The sequence below is a fragment of the Cynoglossus semilaevis genome, chromosome 2, assembly GCF_000523025.1.
Source record: "Cynoglossus semilaevis isolate Cse_v1.0 chromosome 2, Cse_v1.0, whole genome shotgun sequence".
Lineage (NCBI taxonomy): Eukaryota > Metazoa > Chordata > Actinopteri > Pleuronectiformes > Cynoglossidae > Cynoglossus > Cynoglossus semilaevis.
Genome location: NC_024308.1, coordinates 17,599,716 through 17,625,412, shown reverse-complemented (window position 1 = coordinate 17,625,412; position 25,697 = coordinate 17,599,716). Strand labels below are relative to the sequence as shown.

The 25,697-nt window shown below is 38.4% G+C and overlaps 3 protein-coding genes across 6 annotated transcripts in view; all 3 read right to left on the bottom strand.

Moving 5' to 3' along the window:
* ell (elongation factor RNA polymerase II) overlaps positions 1-9,207 on the bottom strand; it is a 29,384-nt gene extending 20,177 nt beyond the window's left edge. Inside the window, exon 1 of the mRNA XM_025053965.1 lies at positions 8,931-9,207. Coding sequence (XP_024909733.1) covers positions 8,931-9,191 — 261 coding nt within the window. The 5' untranslated portion in view covers positions 9,192-9,207. The remainder of the gene's footprint in view (positions 1-8,930) is intronic.
* Positions 9,208-9,766: 559 nt separating this feature from the next.
* fkbp8 (FKBP prolyl isomerase 8) lies at positions 9,767-17,239 on the bottom strand. Of its 2 annotated transcripts, none has more exons than XM_017030715.2 (10): positions 17,149-17,239; positions 16,661-16,745; positions 15,414-15,679; positions 14,694-14,863; positions 14,474-14,562; positions 14,083-14,303; positions 13,833-14,005; positions 13,664-13,741; positions 11,331-11,471; positions 9,767-10,819 (listed from the first exon to the last, which is right to left on the bottom strand). In XM_017030715.2, exons 1-10 carry the CDS (start codon positions 17,207-17,209, stop codon positions 10,733-10,735), a joined length of 1,371 nt encoding a protein of 456 aa, XP_016886204.2. In that variant the 5' UTR covers positions 17,210-17,239; the 3' UTR covers positions 9,767-10,732. The 2 variants fall into 2 exon arrangements, with proteins under 2 accessions (XP_016886204.2, XP_008305299.1); XM_008307077.3 differs by having other exon boundaries at positions 17,145-17,188.
* An 885-nt stretch (positions 17,240-18,124) lies between these two features.
* Positions 18,125-25,697, bottom strand: part of ssbp4 (single stranded DNA binding protein 4) — a 91,688-nt gene continuing 84,115 nt past the window's right edge. For all 3 annotated transcript variants that reach the window (XM_025053966.1, XM_008307079.3, XM_008307078.3), the window contains 8 exons: positions 24,893-24,938; positions 24,757-24,792; positions 24,574-24,628; positions 22,412-22,482; positions 22,257-22,335; positions 21,969-21,997; positions 21,786-21,887; positions 18,125-20,908 (listed from right to left, as the gene is read on the bottom strand). In XM_025053966.1, coding sequence (XP_024909734.1) covers positions 20,879-20,908; positions 21,786-21,887; positions 21,969-21,997; positions 22,257-22,335; positions 22,412-22,482; positions 24,574-24,628; positions 24,757-24,792; positions 24,893-24,938 — 448 coding nt within the window. In that variant the 3' untranslated portion in view covers positions 18,125-20,878. The remainder of the gene's footprint in view (positions 20,909-21,785; positions 21,888-21,968; positions 21,998-22,256; positions 22,336-22,411; positions 22,483-24,573; positions 24,629-24,756; positions 24,793-24,892; positions 24,939-25,697) is intronic.

The following is a 25,697-nucleotide window of genomic DNA, read 5'->3' as shown; positions in this document are numbered from 1 at the left end:
CGAGTTCCATTACTGCCAGTAATTGAACCAGAAGCAAAGTCTTAACAACAAGTAGCTGCAAACTGCACAGCCATTTCGATTAAGCATAAGTTTAGACAATGGAATGCTGGTGGAATGAAGCCCCACCAACATTTGATTTTGTTGACATTTAAAAAAAAATGTATGCACTGGCCTAAAACTTTTGCACAGTTCTATAGTTTTTACCCAGTTTTAAGTTTAAGGTTGGGGTCTCTACATGCAAAAATGTGAACATGACATTACAATTCTTAGGGGATGGACTACAAATGACTAAACTACTTTTGTATTATTATATATCTTAAAAATAATTAAAAATATTTTAATAATTTGTGCATAATGCACAAAAAATTAAAATGAATCAATTATGATTAAATAATTAAGTGAATAACCTTCTTTAGTAGTGAAACACACGTATCATTTTAAAAATATCCACCAAGTGTGTAGTACACAAACAGACAAGCCCTGACCTTCGAACTGACAGACTCTAGAAAAAGACACAGCCGGTCAGCGACTCTGCTCTGTGTGCCATGACACAAGGTTGACATGGTCACTTGTGGGTTGCCACAAGATAGAGGGACACTGTGACATTTAGAGTCATATTTGGTCTGAGTGGTTATGGTCATCCCTTGCAGATCCCGTGATCTGTTGAAACTGGGGAGTCAGCATTCCTTAAATAACCACAGCACTGGCAAAAGCTGAGCAGCATCAGGCAACAAAATACCGCTCTGAGTCTCTGTTACTTCCCATACTATTCCCATAGAGGTATGGTGGGGGTTGCTGTGAGCTAGACAAGAACAAAATAGTCACAGTGTAAAGCGACCCCTCAGTGAAACCTTTACCCCACTACTGTGAGTACTCAACCAAAGAGTGATCACATGAACTAAAACCTCCTGCACTCCACAAAAAAACACAATAGTCTCCATATCAACAACCTGAGTGGCTTTGAGAGAGTAGACTTATCTATAACAGTAGATGAAATCCATTAATCAGTTTTGAATTTGTCACACTACATGCTTGGTGACACAGAACTTCAGACTGATCATAATGTAATCAATGCCCATTTAGCAGTTACACAATACAACTATACATATCAAGAAAGAGTCCAGTAATTAAAAACTATTCTACTGACATTTTACACAATAACAAACCTTTTCAAGTCTTTCCACTAGGATTCTCTTTTAGCAGCAGTGGCAGGTCATCATCACCCCCGCTGTTCCATCAGCTCTTCCACACTTAAATAATGTATTCCCCTTACTTTGTGAGTGTAGAGCAAGCTACATAGATGATACTTACTGAAAATAAGGTGCTGACAGGTGCCACTGTTTAATCCCTAACTACTGTATATGTGGCTAAAACAGACCCATTTAACTGAAAATGTAAACTCACATGACATGACGCTGCTGTGCAGCCATGCTAATTCTATGGATAACATTGAACGACACCAAGACTCTCCTGTTAAAAGCGTGATACTATATACCATGGACAACAAAAAAAAAAGATGAGCGCTACAGCAGCATTACCAAAATGAAGCCAACTTCAGCAAAGATAGTCGAAAAGTTTAGCCCTTAAACCTTATGAAGCGTTAACATAATAGGTTATATTAACTTCAGACGTTGTTTATTGATGAACCTAATATCACCCAGCAGGGCAAGAAAATGTAGGAGTTGTATTATTTTGAGTACAGTATAGGTAACTTCAGTGTGAGTCTGCCCCAATTTCAAAACAGGGACAGCAATAATTAAGTAGCAGTGGACTGCTTCAACTTCATGTTTTTAATAGAAACCCTGCAGTAGATTAAGGCAATGTTAATAGCATTAATTATAAATAATTATAAATAATAGCATTAATATAAATGCATAGTATTACTTCAATAGATTTGTCGAAAGAATTCATCCAGCACTAACTCCTTGAGCTCTGACTAGTTTTCTATCAAAAATGATGGAAGCAGAAGTTAATGCAACTGCAGCACAGCTGTCAGTCTAGAAAAAACAAGTGTTGCATATGCAGAAAGGTTTACTGACAAAGGTTACAACACACTTGTTGAGCAACAGTATAAATGTGGCTGAAAAATATAGGCCAGGTCGTCTAAACTCTAGAGTTGTTTTGTATAATTGCTGAGCAGCTGCATTCTCTTCTTTTGCCTCTGTTGGGTCCAAATGCCACAACATCACTGACACATCATTATGCTTCAAATATTTTCAGTGGAACAACAGCACATCACATCATGTCCAAAGTAAAAGCTGTGAATGTGTGATTTCATATCCTTCCCTGAATATTCCACTGGATGCATTAGCAGTATGCTTCGGCTGCGCCGTGGCATGGCTATGGCTACATTCAGCACTTCTGTCTATAGTCCATTGGCTGCACTATGGCAGCAGCACAGAGCCCTACAAACAGCTGAATTTGTGCAATTATGCGAGATTCCACGATTATTCCAAAAGCATCAAAGCACCAAAAGATCACAAGATCTGCGATAAATAGACTGTATGAAGGAATAAAGGAAACAACAACTAACAATAGTTTACTTTGCCTCTCATGTGGAAGAGCACTTGTGTATCTTTTGTTTCCTTCATCTTTCAAGTTCTGATTTTTGTTTTAATTATTTAAATTTCTGTTTATTATGCCCTTCTTAGTTTGGCTGCAATTACACTGAAGTGACATAGTTATTTTGTAAGTTGACAAACGTTGTGTGCTGATACTGTGTCTAATTTCCAGTCTGGTGTGATCTGATCTGTTTAGGTTTACACAGCATCCATCAGAAATGGACTTGCTACCTATGCAGTGCGCTGCAGTCCTGTGAGCCGCAGCTCAGACACATCTGGGACGCATCTGAGACGTAGCTGGGAACTGTGTTGCAGCTGTAATGCACCGCTGACACATCAAGTGGAATATGAAGGTTGATTAGGGATGGCTCAAGTAAATCACGTCCAATACCGACACAGTCACTGCAACTAGGGAGCATCTGCCAATAACAATATCAATTCGATACCTTCCCTTCTCCTGCAACATGCAGCAGAAATTTCCATTTAAGCCAAATCTAGCAATTATGAATGTTTTTTGTGTTGGTAAGAGATTTTTCATTTTTTGTTTTAAAAGCCTTTTGTATTTTATGCAATATGCAACTTTCTGCATAGAACAAAATACACAGTTACTATTGTTTAACATTTTAAAAATCAAACAATTGAACACAGCAACCAAATCAAATAAATAAAGTCAACATTATGACACTAAGTCTTTAGTGTAGGTTTGCATTCAGAAAAAAGCTTGGATGGGCCGACACAGTTTCTCCTCTCCATTATTATTTGCCCTTGTTGCAGTCTCAAATGTTCTTTTGTTTTTAGTCATAGTAATTAAACCAGCTTCCCTGTCACTCTCTGTGTTATTTGTTACCAGCTGGTAGAAGAAGGTCATACAACAAGGCAGTTGACTGGTTGAAGTATCAAAAAGACAAGAAACACTAACAGACAAGGTTAAAGAGACAAAAAAAAAAAAAAGACAATGTGCTAGAACCCATTGTTTTGGATGTGCAACACTTGTTAGACTACTTTAACACATCAAACCAAGGTAACATTTATCATCACAAAGGTACACAAGGTACACAAGTGTTGCACAAGTGTCAGTGTGCACGTTCAATTAAGTTAAGCTACGTTTTGTTCTCTGCTTCAACTGTTATATGGATAAGATTTTATTCTCACATTTGGACTATGTTTACAAATTCCTGTTTCTAAACAACAAATCAGAAGTCTTTGTGTGTAAATGCGTTACATTATGCTTTACAGTGTCAGGAAAGTAATGTTTAAGTCAGGCCTGATGCCTTCAGTCTCTGCCAAATGGTGAGGTGTAGAGTTAAATAATTCAACAATGGTATCTGTATTGGATATCTGCTGAAATGCAACACCGAGGTATCGGTATTGAGACTGAATAAGTTGGATCCCTAATACTGTATACCAGATAGTGACAGGGAGGAGTATAGCCCTGCTTATCTTCTGTCAAGTTTGGCTTTGTTTAATTTAATTTTTTTTAGAAAGTACAAGCACAATATTTGAACCTGTAAACACCTGGGAAATGCAACTACAAAACATACATTTATACACACACACACATATATATCTATACATCTATATATATATACACACACACACACACACACACACACACACACACATATATATATATATATATACACACACACATATGAAGAGTTTGGTTATTCTTAATAATGGCTGACGTTTATTTGAATCCTAATGTTCATGACTGACTTTTTTTTTATTATTACAAGCTCGTTTAGTTTCATTGTGGACATGCCTAGCTAAGCACCTTCACTGATGCCTTACAAATCATGCAATGTGTGGCTGCCGATCATTTGCTAGATGAATACATTTTACTTTAACACTGAAATCTACAGCGCTCATTCTTATGAACAATAGGGTAACATCTAATTAAAAACATTTTTTATAAACTACTGGTCACATGACAGTCCTGTGATCTGAGTGCATATAAGGCTATAAACCTCAGTCATATAACATTTAACAAAGCAAAAGATGTGACTAGAGTAAAAAAAACTATTTTACATGAATAAATTCAACTTTTCTTTTTCAAATGTAACAATATAAACACAAAATTACAACATAGATTCTGTCTTAATCTATGTTGTAATTTTTTATTATGTCTACACAATCTGTAATGCAGAAGTTGTTTTGTTTTTTAAATGTACTTCTTATTACTGTCGCAGCTGGCACAGAAGTCTAAGTACTGCTAATACTACCAGAGCAGCTACAGTTCACTATGTGCTCAGACAACCGACAGAGGAACAGGCTGACTGTCACGTCTCATACAGGAAGCTCAACTATTGCTACTTGATGACTGCAGCTGCACTATAAACACAAGAACAATTAGAGCAAGTCTGTTTAATAACACTCCTAGTTCATGAACGCAGCCTCTGGACTAACTGAACCAGATTTACTGACATATTTTGGATTAAGTTTATTTAGAGTGAGAAATGATTCTGTCAACATCTGTTGAACTACACAGTAATATTACAGAAAGTCTATGAAAAGATATTTTTAAAAAGCTGGTTTTTTATCCTTTTATCCTAAAAGCTGTATTACTGTGCAGTATATTGGCCTGGAAAAAAAAATCAAAGTGACCTGAAGAATCTCTATACTTTTTCACACCACATTACCATTTATAAACATTACCAGCTTAGACTGCATTTTTCTGTGACCACTTCTGCATAAAAGGTGGTGTGTTATTTTTCCTCTTCCTTTTCCAAGTAACCGATTCACCTAATACTGGGATACAGGCCATCATTTGAATTATGCGGATTCCAGAGGAGCTCCTCCAACTCCTACAGCCAGTATAAAAGCAAATCAAGCTAAGGCTGCAGGCACATGTGCTAGCTCATTTTTAGCTCTGTTTTATCCTGGCTTGATGTTAGGGAATATTTGTGTTGAGATGTGATTCTTTATGCAGATAATTTAGAAGTTTCCTTTAAAACTGGAACAGACAAAACATATTGTAAAAGAAAAAAAAAAAGCAAGCTGATTCGTTTTATAGAAAATACTTCATAAAGGCTTGAAACAGTCCTGACTGTGATGTCACAGTGACATCAGAATCAGCAATAGCTTATTTGTTGTTTAGTTGTTAACAGAGTGACAATTTGGGCCTGTTTTCTATGCTGCAATCATAATTCCAATAGAGACCTATTTCAACCATGTATGCAGTAAACTTTATTGTGTATACAAGGTAATTGTTTTAAGCTGGTGGTTCAATGCATGCCACTAATCTCCTGTCATTACAGTGACAGAGCCACAACCTGCCACCTAAGGTATTTAATACACGCAGTAAAACATTAATAACCACTTCAACTAACTACTACATTCAGTCAGACCTGACCCTCTGACTCCACCTTAACCCTCTTACCCAAACTTTAGATCTTATGTTTTAAATATCTACAATTTTTAAAATTAATGTATAACTCTAGATTGGTATTTAATCAACAACATTTTCACTTAGTCACATCTTAACTATTTCTAAAATGCAAACCTAGTTTATGCTTAATGTTATGCACTCACATATAGCCTTTCTTCCATCCTCTGAGTTGATTACATGCATAACTTCATACATTTCTGGAGCATGCCTTGCCTAATGCATGATAAAGAGCAGGGACCACTAGAAATCACCTTTCTGGTGGCATGGTTGTTATTGGGGAAAGTTTCCACACCGAGGTGAGTTTCTCAGAGAATAATAACACGGCAATGGGGGAGGAGGTCACAATAATGTTCCTACTCAGAAAGAGGTCCAAACAGCGAAGCATGTGGTCAGAAAATTCCTCCCTGTTTCCTCCGTTTCTCTAGTTGTTCTGTCTATCCCTTGTTTAAAGGAATAGAAGTTAAGTACCGACTTAGCAAAGTTTGGTTTTCTATGGACATAACCCCATGTTGTGAACAAGGTGCTGCATAGCAATAAGAATAATTAGACTCTTCAGTATTGACACAATACAAAGGTGGACCAACAATTAAGTCCAAAGAGAAGTTTAATGAAAAGATGGAAAAGACAAATATGTCTTTTCCATCTTTACTTTCATGTAAAACAATATATTGAGCCGAATGATAAACATATCAAAAATTGATACAATGCTCTGGGGCATACTGTTTACAGACAAAAGCTGTCTTTCTTGTATTGCTTGGTAGTTTTTAAGCAAGCACTAAATTTGTGGAAAGATGAAACAGCCTAGAAAACCTTTTAATCTGAGCATATGTAGTTGAAAGCTCTCCTGTATCATCAACAAACCAAGATGGAGGTTGCTGTATGTTTTAATTTGACATTATCATAATGTGCAGCCATCCAGTTAATGGTCTGCATTTTCTCCCTTAACAAAATGAAATCACTACAGAGACTAGCACAGCATCTATAAGAAAGGATAAACTACCCTAGATTGACAATTTGGTCCATGTTTTGTGCATAAATTAACACTAATTCAACAATAGCCTCTTCCCCATTTAGCTGTCATTCTAGCATTGTTATAGTTAATAGCTGCAGTTATAGTGTGCACAGCCACAGAAGCTAGAGATAAGGCCCTTCCTTTCCTCTTGGCTTGCCAGGTTTTCCCTGTCAAATATTTATAGAAGCTGAAATGTTAGATGGCCATCATCAGCTCTCTACACAAGACAGAGCAGGCACAACCAGCAGAGCAGCCATTACACAGATCACTACTTAAATTTGTGCTTTTCTCCTGATATCTGACATAGACCTGCCGATGAATACCAAATGATTCACCACATTGGCAGTAGAGTCTCAGCTGAGGAAACCTCTGATAACAGTCTCCATGTGAGTTTGAATAATCAATGTTGGGCCACCGCGGCTCATCCGCACAACTTAATTTTGATGGGTTGGTGTGAGTAAAGTTGCAAATAATTAATATGAAGAACTTAATTTTAAAAAAACTTCAGTTAAGAAGGCGTTTGTTCATGCTGCTGACCATATAGGATTAGTGTAAACTGAATTGCCAAGCCTCTGAGGACCAGTATTGTTTCGTACCAAAGCATGCTAAAACTACAGACTTTACATAATGTAAATGTTCTGTGTTGTAACGTCACTTGATATATGACAGTTAACAACAACGATAATCAGTCAATATAATATCATCTTCCAGATGTCAGAAGTCTTCAACCTAACATTTTCTCATCAGTTGTTCTCTAAATTCATATTCAAAACTGAAAGTATATTTTAATAACACTTGAAACTACTACCAACAGAGACAGTTCAGTTATTTATTTACAATCTATGGACATAAGATCTTTTAAAGGCCTTAGTTAGCTAGACAGGTTCATTGTGGGTAATTTATTAAAAACAAGACTAATGGTAGACTCAGGTCTTTGATGAGGCCTTCAAAATTTATTTTTAAGTTTGTGTTTTTTGTTTTTTTTTTACAATATCTGTTACTGACTGAAATAAGAGTTAGCATAGGTGCTTTAAAAATAAATCCCATAGCCCTTAATGACACTAGGACCTGGTTCTAATGAGGAAAACCCTAGGTTCTAAGGCTCTGGTTCAAAGTGAATGTGTGTGTGAACCGTAGTTAGGTTGAGGTTTGGAAGAGGAAATACCTTTTAAGGGTAAAGTGCAGGGAAAGGGGGTTGATTAGATTGAACAAATGTATGGTAGTCAATGCTCAGTCTTAACACTAGTATGTGAATGTACATGTGTCCTTTTTTGCTACATATAAAGATGAGGATTTCCAGCATTGTTAGTTCTCCTAACAATACTGGGAGTACTTTACAGCCCAGTTAGAAAATGGTGCGTTTAATGTAAGAAGGGTAATGAATAAGGTAAGGGACAATTATTTGATAAGAATGATAAGGAAGTCCAGATGAATACGTTCTTTCCGTGTACTTTCCAGACATGAAAAGCAGTACGATAAGTTTAGAGAGAAGAAATGGCTCACAAATGCTATGGTAGTTACTACAGATATGTGGCAAAAAAGCTTTTACAGCTTTAAACTTTCGAGAAAATGTTTTACGCACTACATATGTTTTAACTAACAACTCACACGACTAGATCAGTGAGAGTTTAAAGGACCCAAAGTTTAAATGGCCATAATAACTTAAACACCAGCACATAGTAAATGGTGGTTGTCAGTGCCCAGTTGCACAGACAAGCGTTCAGTGGTGGCCGCAGAGCGAGTCTTATCAGTAAAAACTACTTTAACTACGACAGAGGAAGTGACCGTTTAACTGGACACCTAACTGAGGAAAACTGAGGCTGTTCGGTGTAGGCAGCCACCGCAGGAGCAGCAGGAGACGGAGCGGCGGGGGGAGACTGACCTCACTCTGCCTGTCACACACACAGCCTTCCGAACACTCTTTAAAATACACAAGGAGAGGCGGCGGTTAAGGAAATGAGCCATTTACCTTGCTGCTTTGGTAGCCTTCGAACGCTCTCAGTGCGCTGTCAGTGAGTTTAACGTGAAAGACAGAGACATTGCTGCCGTTGCTCACTCTTCCACAGGACAGTCCGTAGCACTGCTCCTCCTTCAGCGCCGCCATCTTGCTACCGTTCCCACCACGCGCACGGACGCACACTGTTGTAAAGCGAGAACTCCCGACGCTTTTCAATGAATATTCAATGAACGCGATGATGAAGAGGCGCAGCAGCAGTGACGCCCCCCGCATATGCTTGGCTCTCACTGATAAAATAATTAGAATAGTAGTAACAATAATTATAGCAATAATAATAAAAACATAAAACACGAATATTGACCGAACATCGTTGATTAAACATCGCTTTAAAAAACATGGACATACAACTCATGACGTAAACACAAGACATAAAAAGGCATAGAATGTAACATTTGTTTTATACGTAACAAAATGTATGTTTACCACAGTAGTTGTTTTAAAGAAAAAAGAACAACGCATGGTAATGAATGTGGCAGTGTTGCGTAGGAAGAGGGAAACGACAGGTCATCTCATGACGTCAGCTAAACGTCAACGTCTGAAAAAAGAAACGGTTAGGGAATGTCCAGAAGTCAGTTTAAATGGAAATGATGTTTCAAAAAAATTAAGGCTGCTGTTACTCTAAAGTACATACATTGTATTGCACATATGTACAAATATACTTTGTAAACATACGTAAGTACGTACACACATATATGTATGTACACAAGAACAGGGCTCAGTCAACTGTTACTATTGACGTCTCAAGTACGCAGTTACACTGTCTTTGTAAAACCCAATAAGAAAACCAGTTTGGAAATTGACTAATTTTATTAGAATTATAAATATAAAATTAACAAATAAAGACCATGCTAGGACCTTTTGAAATCACCTCATTTATCATCAACCGTTTTGGCTCTCACAGTGGCATAATGTTTGTCTATATTATGAAAACACGTGAAAAGAACAATCAAATAAATTAACAAAACACAGTACAACTTAGGAGGACCCTAACAGCACATGAGGAAATGATGAAAAAACAACAAACAAACAAACAAACAAAAAAACACATAGCGCACATACCCAAGGTTTATACCTGAGGGGTAACATTTCAGCATTTGGTCTTCAAAGGAAAACTCACCCACCAGAACTATTCTTAGCCATACTACAGCAAAACTCATTGCACCACTGAGAGGTTATAAATGCATTTCTGTATACCTAAGCCAGGTCATTTTGGAATGATGTGCAGGAAAATAAAGGTTTTGCTGACATACTTGGGTACAGAGCATATTAGCGTTACAATGAAATCTAATGTGTTTACAATTATGATAGAACACAAGAAGCATAACGCAATGAGTATTTGCTGTGTCCACGTGAATCAATGACCCTTGTTCAGACTTGGGGTTTTCATCAAATCTGTAATACCTATAAACAGACCAATGTTAATCTAGTTATTACTTCATTTTACGAAACTGTATTTCTGCAAGACAAAACAAAAAACAACGGCAGCAAAAGAAACCAGTGTCAAAGATCTACACATTCTTACATGTAACGAGGAGTTATTTTTTCATATTTAGAACAATGTTCTTTTATTCATCATGTGTACTTGTCTAAGTGCAGAGCAACCAGAGAGATAGTGAAGAGACGACCGACCCGACTGGCATTTCCACCCCTGTTCTCATTACCAAATTAAAATGCTCCTGCCAGTTGTGCTCCTGCACATTGAGGCTCTCACACTGTAGGGGCCAGGGGTCATAACTCACAACTCCAGGTTTGGTTCAGTTTCTAGCAGCAATGACAACAGATAATGCTACACCACCAATGGCTACTACAGTGGCACCAAACAGCCACTTCCAGCTAACTCCCTGAAAGGAAAAAAAAAAAGAGAGAACAAGCAGATTAAGAAAGTGGGTTGAATAATTAAATGTTCCACTGATTTACTTTGTTGGAAAATTTTGAATTAGAAACAAAGAAATAGGTGTTTAGTCTCACATAAATTTGCTATACATAAAAGGTGGTATATATATGTATATATATATATATATATATATATATATATGGTGTTAACATTTTTATGAAATTACATAAAAACCCTAAAGTTTAGGGTTTTTGAACGTTTGAACGCTTTTAGGGCCTAAACCTTCATTTTAACAAGTGAATAGTTAAATTAATTTATATGAAATTAGTCAAATTAATTACATTAACTTAATTAAACTCCTGACAGATTATTAATACTAAATGATATTGTCTTTAGTAATTACAATTACATTTGTCCAGATTCACACTCAAACACTGGATAAAGATTCACAAAGGTCAAACCATACTAAGAGCATACTTACATACATACAAAAAATGTAATTAGACTAAGTGTCTCACCCATGATGACTTGGCTGGATGCTTCTGTGTGCTGCTGTTGATACTGGCTGGATTTCCCAGCATCTTCTTGTACATGGCCTGCTCAGCTCCTCTCTGCTCTGAGTGCTTCTTCACTAGTTTGGAGAGCTCTGCGTGGATCATCTAGATTGCACCAAGACAGACAAATGGCAGGTTTGTTGCAGGTTTTGGATTAATGTAAAACCACTACCCCCACCCCCCGTAACAATGATAGAATAAAGGAAATAACAGTGGGTTACTGAGCCCCAGACAGGCTGGTCCTACATTACACATCCATTCAAACTACTTGCAGTATGGATGGTTTTCTACACGAACAGGAACTCTTTTTTATATCATTTTGTTAAACAGGTTTATGGTTGTTGTTGGAAAACTTTTAGACTTTCACATTAAATTAGCCTTTTATTTTGCAGACATGTCCAAACAGTTACTCCAGGATGATTATTTACACATTTTTTTCAAATTTGAGTCCCTTCACTGCCCTACAACCCATCAAATGACTAAGCAAAACCCTGCCTTAAGAGGCGTGACAGAGGATAATGCTTTAGGGATGTGTGTCAAAAAGACAGATGGAGAACTGCATATTGACATACAATATTGTTGACTCAGTCAGTAAGTATAAATGTTTGAGACAAACCCAGAAACATCTATCCCCTCCTGTCACCTCTCAGCTGTGGTAATGTAAAAAAAAATTTAAAATGATGCAAGTAGTTAGAAGATGAATATTACAGAAATGACAATATGGCTAATCAAACATCTCATGTGCCATCCTGTTCTTCCAAATCAAGCATCACGGCTCTGTGAGAGAGTTCACACTGTGGCTGCTAACTTTGCACGGCATGTCACAAAGTAAACAAAGTCCAGTATAATAAATCTTCCTGCATCTGCCAGAGCTGAAGGAAGGGGGCGTGAACAGCTGACAGCACGTCTGGGAGATAGCATATCTACTTGTCAATCCACTGTTCCAGTGCACGTCTCAGGCAGCCTCTTTATAATGGGACTGCACATGTATTGTTATTCCAGCACACCCACAGTACTGTTGTAAAATGAACTATTTAAAGTCTTACAATTGTTACAGCAAAGGACAAGGTCCATTATTCCTCAAAATAACACTAAATAAGACAAGTGCTGACAAGTGTTGGAACACTTCCTGTTTGTCTTCAACCTACGGTGTTTAGTAGTTATTTTGACGTCCCCTATAAATTTATTTTAAAAAAGTCTAGTTAAAACTAATTTCTCATGGGAACTATTTGGCGAGCAGTGCTCTAAGTGGAAGACGGCTTTGTTGACGTGTGATGTGTGCCATATGTTGGACTGTACTACATTCACTTTCTTTCGTTTGTGTGCAGATTTTATTTTTTATTTTTATTCTTATAGTGTTTGTATATCCTAGATTATAAAACCACTGTGTTAGCATAGGTGAGTGACATATGCACTCATGTACAGTATGTGTGTTCTGACTTACAGAACTCACATACCGTACTTACTTAATGTCACACCATACGGAAAGAATTCAGACGCAAGTCACGGACCCCAGGTAAAATACAGAAAACTTGTCTAATTTTCTAAAAGATAAACAGAATCTGAATCTCCCAATTCCAACAAGCTCAATAGTTTTTAATCTAAAGATTTATTCCACTTCAGTCACTTGCTTTATTGAGAGAGGAATAAGAGTTTAGCTTAATTAGAAGTTTTAATGTTATGACTGTGCACGTAAAAATACTGAAAGACGAAGGTGGAAGAATCAAACATATAAAAGATAAAGATTATATTTTCATGAGACACATGGATTTTATGGTGGGATGGCCATCACAGGAGAGGGTGAATTCATCACTTAAGTGTTTTGTTAGGGCTGTCCCAATTAAGCAGTAGAGTTTGTGACAAATAATTAGATTTTAACACATTTTAAAAGCTGGGGAAAACAACGTGCAGCATATATCCAATAACCTATCCATTAACTTATCATTACTACAATACAACCAACACACACATTATTATTTGTAATAATAATAATATTATACTTTGTAATTGGCTCAACTTGCTTAATCATAATTTTTCATGATTTCATGACTAATGCATGTTTTTTTTCAAACCATCATTTGCTGTTCTACCAAAATAATCGATATTTATTTAAAATATTAAATTTGATATGATTGTGACATTTGTTGAATTTAAACTGATTGGTGTGGGATTAACGTGGGGGATCCTGTGCACAAGCAACAAGCTGCTCCAACATACAGCTAAAGAACCTTCACTGTAACCTAATAAGTGAGCAAACACCACCACCTACTGGATAAAGTGAGAAAGTGTCTCCGTACCTTGTTTTTTGGTTCCAATTTCAGTGCCTTCTTCAAAGTTTGAATGGCTTCATCATATTCACCTTGTGAGGCCAATACCTTGACAGTAAAGAACACAATTAAAGATGAGCCAGACAACGGTTACTACTTAACATACCAATTAAAGTAAGAAAGAGAATGAACATTGTACCTTGCCCATGCGGAAAAGTGCTTTTATGTTCTCCGGTTGGTGGGCCAAGGCAGAGACACAGGATTTGAGGGCTGCATCATTGCGGTCCAGCTTCAGCTGCGAAGCAGCCATGTTGTTTAAACACTTTACTTTTACTTCAATCAGCTCATTCTCCTCCTCAGGAACGATGTCAACTGCCACGTCAAAAGTCAGGTAAGTGTTAGATTGATTTGTAAAGAGCAAAGACAAATGACCTCGGCCTGTATCTCACCTTTAGAACTAGACTCTGTTATCTGCAGAGCAATGCCGTACGAGTTCACTGCAAAGGCATAGTCTCCACGCTGAAAATGAGCGTTGCCCTTCTCCTTCTTCGAATTGGCAAGTGCTATCTTTTCTCTTGGAGTCAGAAGCTCCAGATCGGGAGCATCTTTAGCTTCAAGGAGTTCAACTTCTAGAGACAGCTCAGCATCAGGTGGAATAGCTGGGTCTTGACTGGACAAAGTGACAACAAACAATTGAAGTCATAAGTATAGGAGCAAGATTACCATGGGGAAAACAAAATGGAGAAATATTATGAACATTCATGGAAACAAATGAACAAACTCAATGTACAAATAAAAATGTGCATTGAAATATTTAGGTAAAATTACTTTTTGCAATACCTTCCAAAGCTGCTATATGCATATATTGCATCCGTATGAATGAGGGCCTTTTCTCCCATTTCCATGAGCTGCACTGTCAGATCCACAGCCTACAAGGAAGAAAAAAAAAACACATTTTGGTGGAACAGCCTTTTGACATATATACAACATATTGTTTAGAAACACTAAAAACTTCAGAGATGTTTTGCAACTTTAAGAAACTCTAATTCATCTTCCAAACCTGAATGACGTCACCATCTCCCAAAGTGAATGTCAGGCCAGTCTGCTCATCAACAGGAGTCCCATCCTTCAGGCAGGTCTTCAGATTGATTACCACATTCTGTCCTTTCTGTGGCCGACTGTCTCGTCCCTGTCCTTCCTCCAAGACTTTTTTCTTCAAACGCTCATTACCTAAATAAAATGTTTTCATTTATCTCAATCAGACTAAAACTGCATTTCCAAGTTGCTTAAATAAAAACTCAGCTGTCTAAAGAACTTTACAATCACATTTTATGTATTTTATAAGTACTGTACTGTTTTGTTGGCGTTTATTTTTTCATCATATAAAAATATTTTTCATTCTATCAACATGCTATTATAAGCTACTGAAGTTACTCCTGTCTGTTTGTCAGAGTTATTTCACAACTGCCATCCAGACACTGACATCAGAGAGTCCAAACGGTTAGGTTTGAAAAAGCTACTGATTATGACTGGTCAGTTACTTAAATAATACATTACCAAGTTTCTTAAATTCAAAATTCACAAGTCTTTTATCTCTATTTTATAAAACAAAAAGACTTTCTAGATTAGAACACTTTCCAGAAATTACAAGATGCTCAGTGTATTTGAATGGTTTATGTGCAGTTCAACTACATATGTGTTTTTTATAGGATAAAGCCTCTTTTATGCAGTACTTAAATCTGTAATTTACACACCTTATTAAACAGCTTTAAAAACATACCTAAAACATCGAGCCACTCCTCCGTTTTATTTGCAGGAAGCGGTGCCGCCTCGACTTTCTCCTTTATAGATTCTGTATTTTTGTCTTTCCCTCCTCCGGCATCTTCCAGAGGAGGGGGCTCGTCATCAATGTCCTCTTCATCTAAAATCATGAAGTCCTCCCCACTGTCCAGCAGTGATGTTTGTCCAGTCTTCTTAGGGGACGACATGCTGTCATAGCTCTCACAGTCATCCACAGGGTCCTCCTTGTCACTCATTGCCACAATACTGTGAAGAAGGAATTTGACAAACAGAAATCTAGTAACTCCCAGCCATAAGCCCAGAGTGTCATCTCTGTGTAAATGGTTGTGTTGAAGTGACATGACAGGGACATGATGTATTAACAAGATTCAACCACGTTGTATTTCATTTTCCAACTCCAGAGGAATTTAAGAAAGAGCTGATAATAGACAACGGCCAGAACAGAACATAAGTGAATTCAACTTGGAGATGGTGCACAGACCACAAAAGCAGCGTAATACTGCCAGAGACAATCTTCTTACTTAAAAGTCTTACAACTTTACATAAAACGAAACTAATGTCTTCCTCTTATCCCTATAGATGATGCACAAGCAGCGCCGCAAGATTGTCAGTCCTTTTAGACATCTGCTTCACAAAAAACAACACCTTTACGCAAAACTTGGCTTTGCAGTGTGCAAACAACAGAGGTGTGCTGTCGAAAGCAACTCCTCCTGGATGAGCTGTTGAAATAATACAATATTTAAACATTGTAATTAAATAATCCTTTAAGAAATTCTTTAAAGCACCCCATATTAAAATAGTCATGTGGTCCTGACTGTAGAAATAAAAACACAGGGTGTCATAATACCTAGTAGACCGAAAGGGCATAGTGAAAAACATCTTCCAGTACATCATAAACTTACTGTACACAACATGCTCAAAAGTCTAGTGAATTAAATGGTCACTGTTAAACATTTAGATTTTCCTGTTTCTCAATATTGGGATTAGCAGCAGTCAGGTGGCGTTTCTAGAAGTTTCTGTTGAGTTAAACTGCTACTAGCATCACAAGCAGCTAACAGGCTGCGGCTAACAGATTTAAACAGGACTGACTCCGTGTTTACCAAGCTCACTATAGGAACTACAGAGGCGACAGCAGCTCTGTGCTGTCGTTTCAGTGTGTCAGAAATGGTCCTTGAAGCGACAGCACAGTAAACCTTTTATTTGTTTAACAAAATTGAACAAAGTTACCTCCAGATACCAGATGCAAGGATGTGATGGTTGGTTTTGGTCCCGTGAAATCTACGTTCCTGTGTGCAGAGACGAAGTTCGCTTTCTGTTGGCAAACAGCAGTGCAAGTAAGAAGTGGTCCGTTCTACTTGCCACGATGTGAGACCGACTTTGTGTCAGTCTGTCGTCACAATATGCTACTTCCGGTTCACCTTGAGCTACTGGACCACTGTTTGACCTTTCCCATTCAACGTAGATATAACTGTTTAAAAACTGCTCGTTTAAATGTGACAAACAGACAATTGACAACTCGTTCATCTAAACTGATAAGTCGTTTAATACTTCACTAAATGTAATACGACCGAATTCCTTAAGAAAATTTTTACATTTAGAATCACCTATAAATAAAGCTAAATAAGTATAAATTACATGCTAAAAAAAAACCCAACAAAAAACAAACAATATGTTGACAAGCTCAGAATTGATCGTAACAGTGAAAAACAACCTGCCTGTATTGGACAGTTTTAGTGGAATCTTGAAGAAATGTATGTTAATGGTGAAGTAGGCCATATTTTTGTTTCATCCTTTTTTTTTGGTCTTCCTTTCATTTGTCTGCTTTGAAGATCAAAGCCTGGGATTAAGTGTTTTAAGTCTGAAAATAAATCTGAATGATGCTCAGTTGAACAAGAGTGACTTATAAAACTAACAAAACAAAAAAAAAAAAAGAAAAACATTGTACTTTAAAAACTTCAGTGAAGCCCTTGTCATCAACATTAATCATGTCAAAACACCCTCACGATCCAGTTAACAATCGTGTCAGTCAGCAGGTCGGCTCTGCTCAGTGAGACTGGTGTGAAACAAGCTGGGTGTCTGATCTGAAGTTAAAACCTTTGCAAACACAAGCTGTGCATTGAGATGTTATATTAAACTCCAGCAGCGTATGCCAATGATGCAGTGTGTACTGACTGTGTGTTAGACTAACAATAGGCAGACAGACGGTGGAATTATTGGATATGTTGTTCGTGTCATTCTGACCATGCGATAAAAGTTTTAATCTTCACAAATTAATTAAGATGATAAATGCATTAATGTGGACATCCTCAGTTTATTTTTATGAACTGAATATATATTTTATATATACTTGTTTGTTGGAATCATGGCGTAATAATACATTTATGATCATGTCCATGTGAAAGAATTCTTTGTTTTTAAATGCTGGTGATATACAGTCACTTCCTTTGCAATCTACTGGTAGATGGTCACCTACTTATCAACCCTGCCATAAAAAATAAGGGCAAGTAATAGATCTCTGTTACACAACAAAACATTTGGCAAAGACATCAACAATGTGAGAACTATGAAAATTTATTTATCTAAATTATTTTTAACTAATTAAGGTTTTTCAAAGCAGTTCCACATACTGTATTTAACTGTATTAACTGTACTGTAAGTTAAATTAAGACTCAGAGAAGGATACCAGAAAAATCAAAAATCAAATGACATTTATTATTGATGCATTGTTTTTTTTCAATAAGCAAATTATCTTTTTTTCTTTCAGTCTAAAGAAACTTTACAATATAAAGAAACATACAAAGAACATCTTTTTTGAACTACACAAGACACCTAAGTCCCTAAGACAAGATTCTGGACTATCCTACCATGAAATACAAAGCAAACCTATGAGACCGCCTGCTTCATATTAAATACTGCCGTGTCATCAGAAGGACCAGGAACAGTACAGGAGACTCATTTATATACCCTTCGCGTGTATACCCCTCAACCCCCCACACCTCCACCCTACCCGCAAATCTTCCTAATGGTACAGTATTATACATCACAATAGAAGTACAGAGATGGCCAACGATCGATATACACGGAGGACTGAGAATCAGTAAGAGCATCAATCTATACAAAGCTAGTACAGGAGCAAATAGCAAAGGACACAGTTTTCCCCCATAATTATTACTTTGTCATCTATTCTTAATTTAAAATGAGGTTCTCTTAAGTATTCCTTTTTTTTTAAGTTCTTAAATCGATAAAAATCCTTCATATTAAAAACTGCAGTACGAGGTCACGTGTTTTCTATGAGAAGGTGCCCTTAAGAAGAAAAGAATCAGATGCTGATTATTCACAGCCAATGGTAATGCTAAACTGAAACATTTGGAGAGCGAGGCCGCCGTTAGGATGTAGCGGCTTATTTGCTTCCTCTGTTCTGCCCTCCTCGCTCCTCATCTCCCCTCGAAACACATCTGCAGCACACAGATGTGTCTGTGTTGTTCTGGTCTGTACATTTTCATGGAGATTGTTGCTATGTGAGCCCACTCGCCAGCGCATCCTTTCTCTATGTAAAATATGGACAATTTTTTTTTATTTATAATTTACTTTCAGCTGTATTCATTGGTAGTGAGTGACATATCAAAAACATGTCAATGATATCAAAATGCATTGTACAGTATTTACACACAAAAAGAACCAAAATTAAAGGGAGAGGAGTTAAAGGGTGTGTGGGACGGGACGAGAGGGAGGAAGGAAGAACTGCTGAAGAGAGTTCCCAGGTCACTGACAGCCTGGAGATGTCCCTGTTAATGTCATGTTAGATCATTTCAAGGATGCAAAGATTTTTTTCACAGTCACCTACAGGGGCCTGGGCCGTTGTTTTTGTTAGGCCCTCAGAGACTGTTTAACTCCCAAACAGTGAGTTAATCAAACCAAGAATACATGAAATAAAGAAAAAAAAACGAATAAAAAAAAAACCAGTGTCATACTGTAGCTTCTTTTGTGTGCAGATTTCCCGGGCATTTTAGTTGAACACATTTAAAAGAAAAACAATCCACCAAAGACAGAGAAGCTCGTATGTGACTTTTAACCCTTTCATTTTGCCACATGTAGCTGTGTGGTTTTTAAAAGGGTGAATCACTCTGCTCCCATCGTCGGTGCTGCTGCAGCGAACTCCCATATTCAGAACCCACTGTCTCCGAACACGTCTTTCTAAAGGATATGTCAAATGCAGCTACAAGGACACAGATCAACCTCAAACTGAAACCATGACACACAGAGATCCCACAGCCACGCCCTGGTCTCAATGAAAATAAATATTCCTGGTAAAGAACAGCGCCACCTGAAGAGCCCACTGTGAGGCTCAAACCAAACAAAGGGACGGAAATGAGAAATAATATTTAAAATTCACAGGTTATATTGTAAATAACAATAAATCGACAACCACACACGCTTTCATGAATTACTCTATATACAAACAGGAAGAAAAACAACAGAAAAATTAAATGCTCTGACGATTGCTAATGATTATAACCAGCTCTGTCTCGTCCTGCTCTAGAATCAGGGGCATTCAAACAAGAAAAATAAATCAGACGCAAGTTCATTTTGCTGCCTCTCTGTACCAGGAGTTAAAGTTCAAGGAAAGAAAGAGAAAGAACCCTCATCATATACTGCATGAACAGATGAAAAAAAAACTGATTATATGAGGGGTAATCTGAAAGTTTAGTTTACAGACAGGAGGACGTGAGACAAGAGAAAGAGACAGAGAGAAAGAGACAGAGAGAGAGACAGAGAGAGATAGGACAGAAACAAACTATAAACAAATTCCCCTTAAATCATGTAAACAGAAAATCATTGTGCATTTTCTTAAGTGTGTGCTTATTCTGTCATTGTTGATGCTGCTGCTGAGATAAAATATGCCCTTTACAGGAAACCATCACTACATTAGACAACCATTAACAACAATGAATAATATAACAATATCGACAACCAAAAAAATACAAAGATTTCGTGAAACCGTGTTCTGCACTCTGACTTCACGACGACCACAGTTCATCCTGCAAATGGAGCTCCAGAGTCAGCCAGCATTATGTGGTAGAGTGGTTGAGCCATCACTGTCCTGTTAGAACAATAAGGAGAGCCTCCAGGATGCTCGGTGGCAGTTTCACACTCCTGTGCCAATTTTACAACTGTTGGGACCGAGGGGCGGGCAGAGGTGGGGGTCTTCAGCTAATTCCCGTTCCTGGAAGATTCCTTGGGGGCTGCGTGGCAGTCGGCGCATCATCCACAAGGAGGCAGAGGAAAAGGCAGTGTGGAGGGAGGCAGGGCAGGGCAGGGCAGGGCAGGGCAGGACGGGTGGATGGGGGAGGGACAATAGGGTGAGGAGAGATTCAAAAAAATAAAGTAAAAAAACACTCTCACACAGACACACACACTCACCCACACACACACACACAGACAAAATCACACACTCATCGTCATGTTGGGTGAATACTGTGAAGAGAGACAAACAGAAAGGGAAGGATTATTTACTTTTTGTAATACTCAGTTCAAAATGAAGTACAACTACAAAGATATTGACAATTAGGTTCATACTTTAGAAAAAAATCACTTTCTTTTTTCTCATGTTTGTCTTCGTACTTTTACACACTTGGCTTAAGAAATAAGGCGTGGCTTTGTGAGGAACCTGACTCTGGACCTTCTCAGTTCTTAGGCAGAAATATTCATATCAAGATTCCATTGAACTGACCAGAGATCATAATCTTTGACCATATCACAATATTTTCTTTTGGTAATGTCCTAAAAAAAACCAAAAACATAAACTTCCACTGTCCATATATGGTCATCAAATGCTCTTCGGTCAGAGGTCTGATCCCTTCTGTCCTTTTAGGAGTCAAATGCCCTGTTTAGATTACCCATAGATACAGCCAGCTGTTATTCTGTCAGAAAAGTGAGGGCAGAAATGTGTTGTTAAACCTGGCTTTCAAAAAGTCACTTTTGTTTTGTTACAGCTCCACTTGGAGAGGAGAATTTAAAACGACAGAAACCAGTCATGGTGCAGAATCACCTTGTGTCTCTTCACAGAAGAAAAGTACTCTTGTTCAAGTGAAAGGAACTGAGTGAATTAGCATGGACGCCCAAATAAAAAAATCTCTGAATAACAGTGAAGACAGATCAGTTCAGAGTCAGGAGGCCAAAGTCACAATCACTCAGTGTCAATCACTCAAAAAAAAAAAAAAAAACAGACTCGGAGCTGCAGTGTGAGTATTGTGCAGAGGATTAAAAATGAAACAGACATGACACTGATCTCCATCAGACACTGTGGTTTTTATAACTCTATCTTCAAATTAAAAAATGTGCTCACACTCACACTTTCACTTTGGAATGGGTTTAAAAAGTTGCCTGCCATCTCGCCGTCATCTCGTGGGGTGCCGGGAGGATTGTTCATGCCTGCCATGTTGTTGGGAGAATTCTACAACATATAAAAATAGATGGTTAAAAAAACAGAAGTTATATGAACAAAGAAACAGAGTTTAAAAGCAAGTCATCTCACCTTTGGCAACCCATCCATGTCCCCAGAGCCTGTGACAATGAGGGGAAAAAAAGACAGCGTTTAACATTCCCTCTCACACAGGGTTCCCTTTCAACGACCACCTTTCACATATCATCACCTGTTTGAGTTTGGTCAGTTTGATCAAACACAGACGGTAGGGAGACACTACCACATCCTGTCATAAGAGGGCAGAGTCCTACACGTAAAGGCATTGACACTGTAATGTGTGCAGGAAGGCCACACCTACAGGAGCCCACCGTATACTTCACATGTTGAGGAGGTGCTCACCTAGTGACCCGTTCATATGATGCTGCTCCATAGCACCCATCCCACCCATCTGTCCGTCAGGACCTGGACCCATCGGGAACTATACCAAAGAAAAAAGATTAAATTCTATTTTCCTGGACTTCCTCTTATATCAGTCGTAATTCAACGTTACTCACATTTGGCCTATTTCCACCAGGACCAATGGGGTTCATCATCGTGTAGATGTTTTCACTTGAGTTTGTTGAATCTGCGGAGGAAGACAGTGGGATGTTTTCAGTCAGTAACACACAGGACTGTGCCGTTTCCCTGACAGACAATAATGCAGCCACCTGAGTCCGACTGGTGTAAAACTGTCAAAAGCATTGGCTGTGGAATGAAGTAATGAATAGGAAATAATGAGCAGAGGGATGTTGGAGCCACAGGAGAGACACTGTAACTCATTGAATCTGACTTGGTATCTTGTAGATTTGTCCTTTGTTTATTTTAAATTTCAGCTACAGCTATGAAATGTTCTCACCTTTGTGGTGGAGCACAGGAAGAAGAACTTGTTGTAAAACTTTGATACGTGCCAGAACTTAATGTGAGCAGAACTGAGCATTATCAGCATTTGTATCATTTCAGAATTTGCATGAATTTCCAGGCATGTCACAGGTTTCAAGAGCCCAAAATGTGATTGAATTTGGAGAATAAGGTAAAAAAAAAAAAGTATTGAAGAGAATTGTAAAGACTCTAAAGGGCAGCCTGGCGCAGATGACATTGAGAATTAAGTCTTTTCAAAGTAAAAAAAAAAGATTTACTATCAATGATGCCAAAAATATCTGCAGATTAAAACACAGTTGATTTGCATTAGAACAACAGCAGACACATTTTGTCCACATCTGTCATTCCGTAATCATTATCATTATCTGGCATCAAGGGCCAAAAGTTGCAAAAAGAAGTGGAAAAAAAGTACAAATAATGAGTGGAAAGAAAAAGGACGGAGATGGCGAGTGAACAGAAGCACAAAGACTCCGGTTGCAGATTCCCAAATATATCTCCGTTTGTCGTGACTGTATGAGGGGGATAATACTGAGTGGGAGGTGTGCATTTGTTGTGAGACGTTTTTTTGAGTGTCTGTGACACAATGTGTGTGTGTGTGTGTGTGTGTGTGCGTTCATGCAGTCTTGGCATCTTGGCAACTGCGGTGGAAATATGTTTCCCCCTCCTGGTGTACGTGTGACCGGGAGCATTCTCTGCAAAAAGGTTGTCCTGGCAACCAATCACAATAGGGCTAAGTATATAAATAATAAATAATGGACACAGAAAAAAAAAGCTCTCCACAGGCCAACGGAAAGAGAACATCTCCAGGATGTTGGCCAGCACTGCTGTGTTTACACTGTTATCCTCCACAGAGATACAACAGCAACAGGTCCAATCAGAGGCAGCTCATTCATTTGACTGACAGGCCTCCGATGTTAAATGATAAATGCTCTGTCCTTCTCTGGGGCTGCAACAGTGTGTGTATTTGCACCAGGGGGTTTAGTACAAATACACACAATTACTGAAGGTTCAGTGTGTGTGTGTGTAACCTTTATGTGCTGATCACGCCAGTCATTTCATGGCTCCTGGCAACTTCTCATTGGTTCGGGGTTAACACAGAGGAGTCTCACATATTAAATGGAAAAGTCTGCTGCTGTTCAGGAAAACTACAGTTTTCCACTGAACTCCAATATCAGTGGAAAAAGGGCATTTGAATAGGGCAAAGAAAACGTGTTGCCGTTGTTAATTCCAAATCAGCCACTGGTAAAAACATCGTCGTAAATATTATCAGAAAAAAACAAGGGCAAAAGCTGTGAAGACAGCAGACATCAGACAGAGAATCTGAGAGAGGCAGTGTCAGAATAGAAGTGTGGAAGCCACGAGTCATGCTGCACTTAAAAAATGTATTATTATTAATATTATTATTATTGATACATCCCTAATTTCAACTGTTAAAGATGGACGGTGTGAGGTTCGTGGTGTTTGATCATACAGCATGATCTCATCTGCTCCTCTTTCCAGTGCGGCGCTCCGTGTTAAACACTCCTGTAGGAGCACATCATAGAAGGGAGGAATAGCTGCTGTGAGGTGTCCCAGACGGGGCCTTGATTGTCATTCACTATGACATCCCACAGGACGACGTGATTCATTTCGGGGGCTGACACGTATCAGACCTTTACACCTGACGGAAGCAGAAATAAACTGTGCAAAAGAGACAGAGTCTGTCCTCGGTGTGCAGACAGACTCAGACTCAGTCATCTATCAGTGAACACTAGGTAAAGGTAGAAAACAGAGGAGAGGCATGAAGCGGTAAACTCACCTCCAGGGCTAGGCATGATGGGAGTTCCTGGTGGGCCTCCTCCCCCTGGGGGACCCTGAGGATTGAAGAAGTGGGAAGTGAGTGCTGAGTGCATCACCACAGCGGCGTGCCTGTTAGACATCACTGCACTGACGGCTAATTTATGAGCCGTTGTCAAATGGCAGCCTAGGATAGAGAGCTTACCACGTAGTTTCCTGGAGATGAAGATGAATATGCTATCTGTGGAGAGAGAGGAGAGCGCAGATGAACATCAGAACATAAGACCGTCACCGTACACACTCTTCTACATACACAGAGGAAGTCAGAGGAAGTGACTCACTGAATTAGAGTTAGGATTTGGCCACGGACCTCTGCCACCAGGACCCCTGCAAAAAGAAGCAACAATCAGAACATTTTCATTTCAACAAAAGCCAGATTACTCCTGAAGTACTCCTCAATCTCATTCTTGATTTAAATACTTTAGGTACCAACATGCAGGACTTCAAATCCTCTTTTTCTTAGCAGCTCATGTGGTGTCAGTGGAGCGTCCACCTCACCCTACCTCACCCTCAGCCTAGCTCTCTCTACTGTAACACCAACCAGCTCCATAAATCGTCTCAGGGATCTCCCTCCTCTCCTCCCACCTGGCAGCTCCATCTCCACGATCAATATCAACAGAAACCATAGAAAGAGTTCCGATAAGGTCTTTCACTTTATTGTTCCAGTGTGAACTACTCTGATATGTTTAGATTCTGAAACATCAACACGCCGATTTATTTTTTTTCTCTCCGTGTGTCAACATTTTTCTGAGTTCAGTTTCTGTCAGTGAACATTTTAAAGTTTTCTTTTAAAGCTGTCGTACGGAAACATTAAAACTATATTAGTCTGTTATTGTTCAGCCACTGTATCTGAGGTGATAGAGTGGACATTTAGTCAGCTGTAATAAAATGACTCAATATAATATAACACTGTATTTGCTGCAGGGCTTAGATAATAAATGGAGAAAAAAACATATCCACAGAATGACTGACATTAGAAAAGGTAAACATACACCATCCATCCATCCATCCATCCATCCATCCATCCTTTGAAATGTGACAGAAATGTGTTTCCAAATACACTACTTTTTTTCAAGAACCAAATTA